Source organism: Poromitra crassiceps, assembly GCF_964638095.1.
Source record: "Poromitra crassiceps genome assembly, chromosome: 10".
Taxonomy (NCBI): Eukaryota; Metazoa; Chordata; class Actinopteri; order Beryciformes; family Melamphaidae; genus Poromitra; species Poromitra crassiceps.
Genome location: NC_139631.1, coordinates 8,210,722 through 8,223,221, shown reverse-complemented (window position 1 = coordinate 8,223,221; position 12,500 = coordinate 8,210,722). Strand labels below are relative to the sequence as shown.

Sequence of the window (12,500 nt, the reverse complement as noted above, 5' to 3'; positions counted from 1 at the left end):
TGTGATCACTATACTTCACAACATGTTAATATTATTATTTTTAACCCATGTAGATCCTGGCTCCGCATGGATCAGAATACATTCAATGCTCTGGGATGCTCATCAAACATGTGAAGTTTGGTGCACGTGTGAGCATGCAGGGGCGAGTTACAAACCACTTTCTGTGTTGCCAGTAGGGGGCGCTATGACTATAAATGGATATTGACACATAGATGGCTTGAGGCATGGACACTTATCATGCATGACAAGTTTTGAGCAGATTGGACAATCTACAATGGAGTTACTCCAACTTCCTGTGTGGCCAGTAGGGGGCGCTCTGCCGATAACTCCAAATGGTCAACTAGATGTCTTCAGGCTGGGATGCTCATCAAACATGTGGATTTTGGTGCGCGTGGGACCATGTCCGGCCGAGTTACAAACTACTTTCTGTGTTGCCAGTAGGGGGCGCTATGACTATAAATGGATATTGACATATAGATGTCTTCTGAGACTGCGCACTGATTCAGACAGCCAGAGCCTATGTGATCAGCTGACTGGTTATCAGCATTTTGATTGGCTGTTGCATGAAACTAGTTCCACAAAGTTGAGCGCTTTGCAACTGTTGCGGCTGAGTTTCACAGAAGTTTCAAGTGAGTTGCAGAAGGATTTATACCATGCAATTCATTTGCAACTTGGTTTCACCTAAGTTTCATGCAACTAAAGTTGCATGCAAGTTTCACCGTGTAAAGCCAGCCTTAGTACCAATCAAATATTATTTTGGCCCAGAATCCAGATAGTGAACGACAAAACCAAAAAGCATGAGACAGAGGGCCCTCTGACACCTGACACCTATCACATAGTGGTGAGACAGAAGGGAAGATCTTGTGCAACCTATGCTTGGAATAGTGAAGACGGTGAACGACTTTTAATTGGACAAGCTGGTGAGCAGAGTTGGATCACAGACAGACTCCTGTCCCATATCATTTCAGATAAATCAACCCTAAAGGTGCTTACTCACTCCCTCTGGATGTTCGAAGGACCCCCATGAACCTATAGTTTACAGAGTGTGGGCTCATGGAAATTAGGGTTAGACCCGTATGGGTTTTTGAAGGCCAACACTATTTTTATTAAAATATCTTTGGATTGAAGCTGTAGATGTTATGCCGATAGTCCATTTATTTATTTATTTTACATTTTTATGCCTCAAAATAAGGTATTCAGTGTTTATCCAAGGGGTTTCTTCTTGCCAGGGTGGAAAAGCCCCTGAAACAGCATTAGACCATCATGAGACATTAAAAGCCTGGCTGATGAGTTTTGGAGATGAGTTCCTGTCGGCTGCTTTCATTGACACCCTCCAGGCTGCTGACTCTACCTGATCCTGTGCTTGTTGATGTCCTCCATAGTGAAGGAGGAGTACTCCCTCAGCTCCTGGTGCTCCTGCTGGGACTGGCTCCTGGTCAGGATGCCGTACATCGGCACCGAAACCAGCTGGATGCGAATCTGCTCGTCTGGGGAGACGGTGTCCTGTAAGGGACAAAACAAAGAGGTTCAGTCCACCGTGTACTGTGGCAGTCCCGCCTCATGCGTTTATCCTGTTCTGTAATGTGATACTCTGGTTCCCTGTAAGGAACAGACATATAGACGATTTTCACAGAATTGTGTTGCTAGGGAACCGTTTGGAACCTATCTTATGTCCTGTCAGTTATTGTACTAGCAGACACTGCAAGTGCAACAGGAAGTAAGCTGGGGGCAATTTCGAATGTTTGTTGTTAAATTGAAACCTCGTCTAATCTTTGATTAGTCTATTTTTATTTGAAAAATAGACTGGGACAGCCCTACCGTTTTTCCCAGCTTCCTGTACAGAGCGCCTCTCCTGTCACCGTCACTTCCTTTTCCGCGTCCGTTTCTAATAACGTTAACGCAAAAACACACCGCATAGAAGACGTCAACTCGTCTCACAACAACAGTGGAAAATGACTGGAGGTGTAGTTGTTGTGACTAGTAGACAAAGTCGCGGCGCAAGTTGCTATTTAGACAGTGGAGCACGGACGCGGAAAAGGAAGTGATGGTGGCAGGAGAGGGGGGCTGTACAGGAAGCTGGGGGAAAAGGTAGGGCTGTCCCAGAGTCTATTTTTCAAATAAAAATAGACTCTGGGTTCCCATAGCTTACATTGAAATCTGAAAATAGTTGAAGAAGATGCTTATTTGAATGTTGGTAGGCCTACTCGTAAAAGCAACAAATCTCCCTGAAAGTAGGTGAACAAGCTTGGTTTTGCCCTGAACAAGCTTGGTTCTGCCCTGAACAAGCTTGGTTTTGCTCTGAACAAGCTTGGTTTTGCCCTGAACAAGCTTGGTTTTGCCTGAGCTAAGCTAAGCTACAACAGTGCTACAAGGAGTGAGTGTAAATCCTACAGTCGCTTGGCCAACAGCCTCTCTTCACTCACGCTGTAAGCCAGGTGCGAGCGCCGGATCACGCTGCTGCTCTTCTCTCCCACTTCCAGGGACAAGATGGCGGCCGGGTCGCGCTGTGGCCCGGCGCCCGCGGCGCCCGCCACCACCACCTGCACGACCGTGGTCGCCATTGAGATGCCGTCGCTCACGGCGACGCTGATGGCGTCCTCCTGGGCGGAGAGCCCGGCGTGACGGTAGAGGAGAACGTTCCGCGTGACGTCGTTGAAGCTGAAGGTGTCACCTGACCAGAAGAGACGAGACCAGGAGGGGGTGAGCTGGACGAGGGGTGTGTGTGTGATCTGTGTGTGTGTGTGTGTGTTTGTCCATATGTTACTGTGTGTGGTTGTGTGTGTATTTGTGTATGTATGTATCCTTCTGTGTCTCAGGGTTCCCACACCTTCTTAACACATTGAGTGCCAAGGACGTCTGTGGACGTCCTAAAAAAAAGTAACGAGGAGTGCCAAGGACGTCTGTGGACGTCCTAAAATCATAATTCATATTATTCCATAATTCTGCTGTTTAAGGTCGTACCTAGCCAGTGAGCATGAATCCCTTCAAGGGATCACACGGCGCCACCTTAAACATCGTCACAGGAGCTGCTCCACCCACCTCAGATCCTTTACTTTGTACAGGAGACAGCGGAGAAAGCCGTGATGAAAGTGGAAACCGATGCATGCTTTCTGCCAGAGCCGTATATATTGCTCTGTCTACAGCGGACAGTGGGCTCGGCTGCATCCGCGCTCACAACTGAGCTCTTATGCTTCTATCTATCTCCACACGATTTCCTAGAAAGCCAGCATCCGAAGCCGAACGGCCAAGCCTTTTCGTTCAGTCGCGTTTGCCAGCGCGCATCATTTCCTTGATGGGCGCTGGGATCTGTCCGGGGCAAAAACGGAGTCGAGAAAGCAAACTCTGTGCGTGTGGGGAGGAGCCCGCAGCTCAGAGGTGGAGAGGGGGGGGGGGGGGGGGGGGGGGAGGGGTGTGTGGCACACACGCTGCACAGAAACCACACCACACGCCACCACATCAGAAAACACCAGCCAGAGTCAGTGAATGTGCTCGAAATTAGAGTGCAAAAGGTATTCATAAAAGGGACTATATCTTGGAAAGTAAAAAAAAACGACAGAAAACCCTTGAAAGTGCACTTTTTTGAGAGGGTGTCATTTCATAATGGAACTGTCTAGAAACAAAATTTCTTCTTTGGAAGAAGCAGGAGTGTTCAATGTTTCATTAAAGTCCAGCCCCGTTAATATAGCCATAATAGAAAAAATTCTATAGCTGTTTTCAACTGAATGGAAGTGAATCTGGCACAGGCTCCAGACAATTTTACTGAAGCGCTGTGGCACTCAATGTGTTACCACATTCAGTGCCACAGCGCTTATATTATTATATATATATTGCTCTGTAGGCAGAGCAATATATACGGCGCTGGCAGAAAGCATGCATCGGTTTCCACTTTCTCCGCTGTCTCCTGTACAAAGTAAAGGATCTGAGGTGGGTGGAGCAGCTCCTGTGACGATGTTTAAGGTGGCGCCGTGTGATCCCTTGAAGGGATTCATGCTCACTGGCTAGGTACGACCTTAAACAGCAGAATTATGGAATAATATGAATTATGATTTTAGGACGTCCACAGACGTCCTTGGCACTCCTCGTTACTTTTTTTTAGGACGTCCACAGACGTCCTTGGCACTGAATGTGTTAAGCATCAAATTCAATGACTGACCCAATTACCCCGAACACAGTATAGTTTGAGACACGGATCAAGGTTCATGACTGTTACAACACTGAGAATGTTATATAATGAGAACTAGCAGCTTTACAGAAGCTCACACACAACTATTAGAAAGAGAGAGGCTTGAATGTGTCAACACTTCTCAACTGTGCTGTGTTTAAAAAAAAAAAAAAAAAAAAAAAAATTGATAGTCTTGCACAAAATATATAGATTTTAGCATTTTCAATATATTATATTTCAAAAACTTTCTAGATGATTTTTTGATTATTTTTTCTCTCAAATTCACAAACTTTCAAAGCCAGGAATCAGGATGGTTTAACCAGGCTAAAACTCTCAAGGATTTCAAGGACCCGTGTGTGCGTGTCTCACCACTGCGCATGCTGGTGTGTGTGTTGCCATCGGTTCTGAGCAGCGCTCCGTGGACCGGAGCCTCCACCAGCTCAAACTCCAGCTCGTCTGGAGCCGTGTCCGCATCGCTCACCGCCAGCTGCTGTCCACCTGCACATACACACACACGCACGCACGCACGCACGCACGCACGCACGCACGCACGCACGCACACACACACACACACACACACACACACACACACACACACACACACACACACACACACACACACACACACACACTCCAATCAGCAGCTGACCTCCAAACTCCCCGCTGTTTGCTGACCTTCTCCTCCGTGTCAGAAAGTATGTTTTTGGCTCCTGACTGCCAAGTGCTGCGGACCTACTTACCTGCTCAAAATACTCGTTACCAACCACAATGTATTTTGAGTCGAATATGTCTTCAATGTTGTTTGTTTTGTGTACAGAATAAGATATTGTGTGAAACATGACCTAAAACCTGCAATAAGCGATTGTCAGACCTTATAACCAATCTTCAAACTAACATGTGCAATGTGGAGATTTCATTGAGACATAAACCAATATCCAATATGTTTCTGTTTTCAACTCATTTCTAAACTGCGTTGTAAAATTCCACTCCTGAGCAAAACTTGATAAACTTGTTAAACTAGTCAACTTGTTAAACTAATCAACTAGTAAACTTCTTCTCAGCAGGTATGGTTCCTCTTACCACAAACCTGCTCGAGTCGGGCACACAAACAACACACACACACACACACACACACACACACACACACACACACACACACACACTCTCTGCCTCTTCTTTAGTATAATCACGGGTCGTTCTTCATAGCTCATTTGCCCACACAGCACTTCATCACTTCCTGACCCCTCTCAGCAGGCTTGCTACTTGGCATTTAGTGTGTGTGTGTGTGTGTGTGTGTGTGTGTGTGTGTGTGTGTGTGTGTGTGTGTGTGTGTGTGTGTGTGTGTGCAGGCTGTTCTCATTCAATGTTCCTGCTTATGCCTATGAAAAGTAATGCACTATAATTCCTATATAGTACTTTCACTGTACTGCTGTTGCTGCTGTACTACTACTGCTGTGCTGCTGCTGGGTTACAGATGTTACTCGTTTAGTTTGGATGTGCTGCTGCTGTACTGCTGCTGCTGTGTGCTGCTGTGCTGCTGCAGTGGTCCAAGTGGGGGCTTTAGTTATTTAAACGTTCTCTTAGTGCTTAACAAAACTAAATGCCACAGTGTGGCAGCAGTACTGCCAAACTAAACGAGGCACACTAGGTACCTGAAATAAAACCGTGACCAGTCGGGCAGACGGGTGTATAAGTTTGCCTTCGATGCTGAGAAGTAGTTTTAAGACTCCTTTTTTGTTGTTGGTGGTGATTGTGTGTGTGTGTGTGTGTGTGTGTAGGGAAGGGGGGTGTGTGTGTGTATGTGTGTGTGTGTATGTGTGTGTGTGTGTGTGTGTGTGTGTGTGTGTGTGTGTGTGTGTGTGTGTGTCTTGTTCCTACCTAGAGCAGCCTGTCCTCCCTTGCTGACCTCGAGCAGGGGGTCCAGCACCTGGAACACGGGCGGCTGCTGGTGGTTGGACAGCAGCAGCACTGCAAAGTCCAGCTCAGGGGTGGTGTGCTCACCATCAGACACTGAGGGCGAGCGCACACACACACACACACGCACACACACACACATACACACATACACACAAACGAACGCACACACATAGACACACAGACACACAGACACACGGACACCGATGGACATAAACACACAAGAAAGAAACAGAAAATTGTAATGATAATTAGAAAATTATCAATTGTACCAATATAAATCAGATAAGTAGAGACTTGGCAACACACACACACACACGCACACACACACACGCACGCGCAGACAAACAGAGAAAACCTGAACAAGTTAGTATGAAAGTATAAAAGTCATACAGAAATGAAGTATAAAAATTTCAGATCAAGAATAAAACAGTCCTGAATGAAGAAACACTCAATTAGCTAAAAATAATAAACAAATAAATAAATAAATACACAAACAAACAAATAATTAAATAATTAAATGAATAAATAAAACATCAGGAATTGAGGTAGGCCGTGATGAAACCATTCTCATGAGAATGGTTTGGCTTTTCGCTGTCGCGCTGGGAGCCGGCGCACAAGGGTGGGGGGCTCCGAAGATAGACTCTGGGTGCAGCACACTTTGAAACGCGCAGCAGAAAGCCCAGAATCGGACGCAGCTTCATCCCAGCTCACAACCGAAACCCCAGAAACGAGCGAGCCCGATCCAGACTCCCCCGACGAGCGGCCGCCATCCGAACGTGGATCCGCAAGCAGCAGAGACTCGCCTGACAAGCAGCAGAGCAAGCAGAGCCACCAGAGACACACCCACGGAGGAGGAGTTTGCAGTAGAGGGGGGTGGGGGTGCTGTTATATTGAAGGAAATTACTGTTCAGATGTTTCAGGTCAGAAAATATTAGCTTCATTAGCTTGCTTGAAATGCTTCATTTCACAAAAGGCTCAATATCTCAGCTTCTAGATGGAAACGCCTGTTTTTGCTGTTTTTGACCTATCTTCTCCGGCTGATAACTAAAGAACGGAAAATTATATCAATAAACTTTTTTTGCTGCTGATACAATAGAGTCTCATCGTTCTTTGTGCGTGTTCGGTGTTTACATAGTAATATCACACAATATTCTGTGGGCCTCGAGAAATCACTGAAAACGCTCTGAAACAGCTGGAGGAAAAACAGCTGGAGGAGAAACAGCTGGAGGAGATGGGAGGAAGACGACGGCGGAAAAGGAGGAAGAAGTGAAGGCAATGGATGTCAGAGAATGAGGAGTTCTGGGTCACACTGTATTTATTTGTATTTGGATGGTCCAGTGGTGATACTGGACAGAGTCCTAGAATGTCCTCCTCAACTAGAATAATACTTTACTGTATACATTTACTGATATTTTATTTTATTTATAAGTAAAAGCACTGGTGTGAACATCTACTGAAGTAAAAGACAAAAGTTCTTGCGTTAGTTTTTAGAAAAATAAAAATATCTGATCATTAAAAACAAATTATGTTTATATAACTTTTACAAATAAAAATAAACAAATCTAAATTAATTTTCAGAGTTCAAAATCAGAGTTTTTCGCCGAGATGGACAGTCAATTTGAATAACGTCAGTGTGTATTCTACGCAATGACATAATTTAGCAACTTTAGGCAAAAATCCGAGCTGCCTGTAGCAACCTCCCCTGAAAATGAGTTGGCAACACTGGGTAGAGGGGAGGAGATAGGAAGAGAAGATTGAGGAAGGAGATGGATGGTGATGTGAAGAGGAGTAGGGCTGGGTAAGAAAAATCCATATACCGATTTCAAATCAATATTCATTTGAAGGAACTGATATTGATTAATTCGGGTTGGTTCTTCGCGCAATGAGATCTCGTAAAAATCTGTAAACATTGTGTTTAATAATGCACCAGGTTAGAGGGTTCCTTGTACAATTTACAACATTACGGTAGTTATTTGAGAAGGATAAGGAGAATCTCATTCATATCCAAATAGGTATTGTAACTGAAATCAATAATAATAATAATAAAATAAATATGGGGTTTATATAGCGCTTTTCAAGGACTCAAAGATGCTTTACACTAAACACTAACAGGTTTATATATAGGTTTATATATCTATATCAGATCACATCGTATCGGAATCGTATCGGGACATCAGTGCCGATACCCAGCCCTAGAAAGGAGGGATGAAGAGTGTTGAAGAGATGGGAAAGAGGAGGAAAAGGAAGGAAGAGAGGAAGCGATTCTCCTCCTCTCTCCTCCTCCTCTGAAGCGAAGGAGACCAAGTACTGTATATATCTCTACCTGTGAAATAGACGCTGAGTGACTCAGGCAGACCTATTGGGGATAAAAAAGAAACTGTTAGTGCTTTAAAGCTGCTGCAAGGCCATAAAAATAACAAAGTGGAATACGTTATATTTCTTCTTCCTTTTTTTTGGTCCGAGGGGAATGTTTTATGGTCTCTCCTGATTCCAAATAGCGGAATCGCTTGGTTTCACCAAGAAAAACTCTTTTTATAAGCATTTAACAAAACGTCTATGAAAAATAAATCGCAGATGAAATCCCTTGTTCATACAGTATGTCTAACCCGGAAGAGGCTGTGACTTTGGCACTGTATTCCTGAACTGAAGAGTGTGTGTGTGTGTGTGTGTGTGTGTGTGTGTGTGTGTGTGTGTGTGTGTGTGTGTGTGTGTGCGTGCACGTGTGCGTGTCTCACCAATGAAGGAGTACTGGTAGAGCTCCTGCAGGTGGGAGGGGGCGGGGGGCGGGCGGTAGACGATCTTGCCGTTGTTGATGTCGGCCTGGGTGAAATGTTTCAGCGCTTTGTACGGCCGCTCCACATGTTCAATGGCACCTGATAACAAACAGGACAGAAACATCAACACCTGATAACAAACAGGACAGAAACATCAACACCTGATAACAAACAGGACAGAAACATCAACACCTGATAACAAACAGGACAGAAACATCAACACCTGATAACAAACAGGACAGAAACATCAACACCTGATAACAAACAGGACAGAAACATCAACACCTGATAACAAACAGGACAGAAACATCAACACCTGATAACAAACAGGACAGAAACATCAACACCTGATAACAAACAGGACAGAAACATCAACACCTGATAACAAACAGGACAGAAACATCAACACCTGATAACAAACAGGACAGAAACATCAACACCTGATAACAAACAGGACAGAAACATCAACACCTGATAACAAACAGGACAGAAACATCAACACCTGATAACAAACAGGACAGAAACATCAACACCTGATAACAAACAGGACAGAAACATCAACACCTGATAACAAACAGGACAGAAACATCAACACCTGATAACAAACAGGACAGAAACATCAACACCTGATAACAAACAGGACAGAAACATCAACACCTGATAACAAACAGGACAGAAACATCAACACCTGATAACAAACAGGACAGAAACATCAACACCTGATAACAAACAGGACAGAAACATCAACACCTGATAACAAACAGGACAGAAACATCAACACCTGATAACAAACAGGACAGAAACATCAACACCTGATAACAAACAGGACAGAAACATCAACACCTGATAACAAACAGGACAGAAACATCAACACCTGATAACAAACAGGACAGAAACATCAACACCTGATAACAAACAGGACAGAAACATCAACACCTGATAACAAACAGGACAGAAACATCAACACCTGATAACAAACAGGACAGAAACATCAACACCTGATAACAAACAGGACAGAAACATAAACACCTGATAACAAACAGGACAGAAACATCAACACCTGATAACAAACAGGACAGAAACATCAACACCTGATAACAAACAGGACAGAAACATAAACACCTGATAACAAACAGGACAGAAACATCAACACCTGATAACAAACAGGACAGAAACATCAACACCTGATAACAAACAGGACAGAAACATCAACACCTGATAACAAACAGGACAGAAACATCAACACCTGATAACAAACAGGACAGAAACATCAACACCTGATAACAAACAGGACAGAAACATAAACACCTGATAACAAACAGGACAGAAACATAAACACCTGATAACAAACAGGACAGAAACATCAACACCTGATAACAAACAGGACAGAAACATAAACACCTGATAACAAACAGGACAGAAACATCAACACCTGATAACAAACAGGACAGAAACATCAACACCTGATAACAAACAGGACAGAAACATAAACACCTGATAACAAACAGGACAGAAACATCAACACCTGATAACAAACAGGACAGAAACATAAACACCTGATAACAAACAGGACAGAAACATCAACACCTGATAACAAACAGGACAGAAACATAAACACCTGATAACAAACAGGACAGAAACATAAACACCTGATAACAAACAGGACAGAAACATAAACACCTGATAACAAACAGGACAGAAACATCAACACCTGATAACAAACAGGACAGAAACATCAACACCTGATAACAAACAGGACAGAAACATCAACACCTGATAACAAACAGGACAGAAACATCAACACCTGATAACAAACAGGACAGAAACATCAACACCTGATAACAAACAGGACAGAAACATAAACACCTGATAACAAACAGGACAGAAACATAAACACCTGATAACAAACAGGACAGAAACATCAACACCTGATAACAAACAGGACAGAAACATAAACACCTGATAACAAACAGGACAGAAACATCAACACCTGATAACAAACAGGACAGAAACATCAACACCTGATAACAAACAGGACAGAAACATCAACACCTGATAACAAACAGGACAGAAACATAAACACCTGATAACAAACAGGACAGAAACATAAACACCTGATAACAAACAGGACAGAAACATCAACACCTGATAACAAACAGGACAGAAACATCAACACCTGATAACAAACAGGACAGAAACATCAACACCTGATAACAAACAGGACAGAAACATAAACACCTGATAACAAACAGGACAGAAACATCAACACCTGATAACAAACAGGACAGAAACATCAACACCTGATAACAAACAGGACAGAAACATAAACACCTGATAACAAACAGGACAGAAACATCAACACCTGATAACAAACAGGACAGAAACATCAACACCTGATAACAAACAGGACAGAAACATCAACACCTGATAACAAACAGGACAGAAACATCAACACCTGATAACAAACAGGACAGAAACATCAACACCTGATAACAAACAGGACAGAAACATAAACACCTGATAACAAACAGGACAGAAACATCAACACCTGATAACAAACAGGACAGAAACATAAACACCTGATAACAAACAGGACAGAAACATAAACACCTGATAACAAACAGGACAGAAACATAAACACCTGATAACAAACAGGACAGAAACATCAACACCTGATAACAAACAGGACAGAAACATCAACACCTGATAACAAACAGGACAGAAACATCAACACCTGATAACAAACAGGACAGAAACATCAACACCTGATAACAAACAGGACAGAAACATCAACACCTGATAACAAACAGGACAGAAACATAAACACCTGATAACAAACAGGACAGAAACATAAACACCTGATAACAAACAGGACAGAAACATCAACACCTGATAACAAACAGGACAGAAACATAAACACCTGATAACAAACAGGACAGAAACATCAACACCTGATAACAAACAGGACAGAAACATAAACACCTGATAACAAACAGGACAGAAACATCAACACCTGATAACAAACAGGACAGAAACATAAACACCTGATAACAAACAGGACAGAAACATAAACACCTGATAACAAACAGGACAGAAACATCAACACCTGATAACAAACAGGACAGAAACATAAACACCTGATAACAAACAGGACAGAAACATAAACACCTGATAACAAACAGGACAGAAACATAAACACCTGATAACAAACAGGACAGAAACATCGACACTTTTAATTCAAAAGTCACATTTTTGCGGCCATAGATGGCAGCCTATGGAAAGTGTAACTGCAATCAAGTTGCATAGACTAGTCTGATATGGATGATCTTGGTGTCAAATCATAAACTTTTTATCGTGAGGAATTCAAATTTGAAAAATTTTAATTACTCAGAAGCTTCCTTCTATCTCACAATTCAAGTTAGGTTTGGGCAGTTATGGCAATCACTTACCTTGAGTGTGGAATTGTGAGACAGAAAGAAGCTTCTGAGCAATTCTAAAGTTCCAAACTGCCCCACTACTTCCCTACTACTACTACTAATTCCCCCTGCTGTCGCCCTCTGTCAATCTGGTTAGAGCCACAGACTAGCGCGTGGCAGCTATTCCCCCCCCCAGTTCCCCTAGCTCCGAACAGTGGCCCCGACCGACCA

General features: G+C 43.2%; 1 protein-coding gene across 1 annotated transcript in view; it reads right to left on the bottom strand.

Moving 5' to 3' along the window:
* The window catches only part of LOC310783821 (extracellular matrix organizing protein FRAS1-like), a gene marked incomplete at both ends in the record, with an annotated part of 130,091 nt that overhangs the window by 13,469 nt on the left and 104,122 nt on the right, over nt 1-12,500 (bottom strand). The window contains 6 exons of the mRNA XM_083644720.1: nt 1,352-1,503; nt 2,424-2,671; nt 4,532-4,660; nt 6,041-6,172; nt 8,403-8,435; nt 8,815-8,952. Coding sequence (XP_083500846.1) covers nt 1,352-1,503; nt 2,424-2,671; nt 4,532-4,660; nt 6,041-6,172; nt 8,403-8,435; nt 8,815-8,952 — 832 coding nt within the window. The remainder of the gene's footprint in view (nt 1-1,351; nt 1,504-2,423; nt 2,672-4,531; nt 4,661-6,040; nt 6,173-8,402; nt 8,436-8,814; nt 8,953-12,500) is intronic.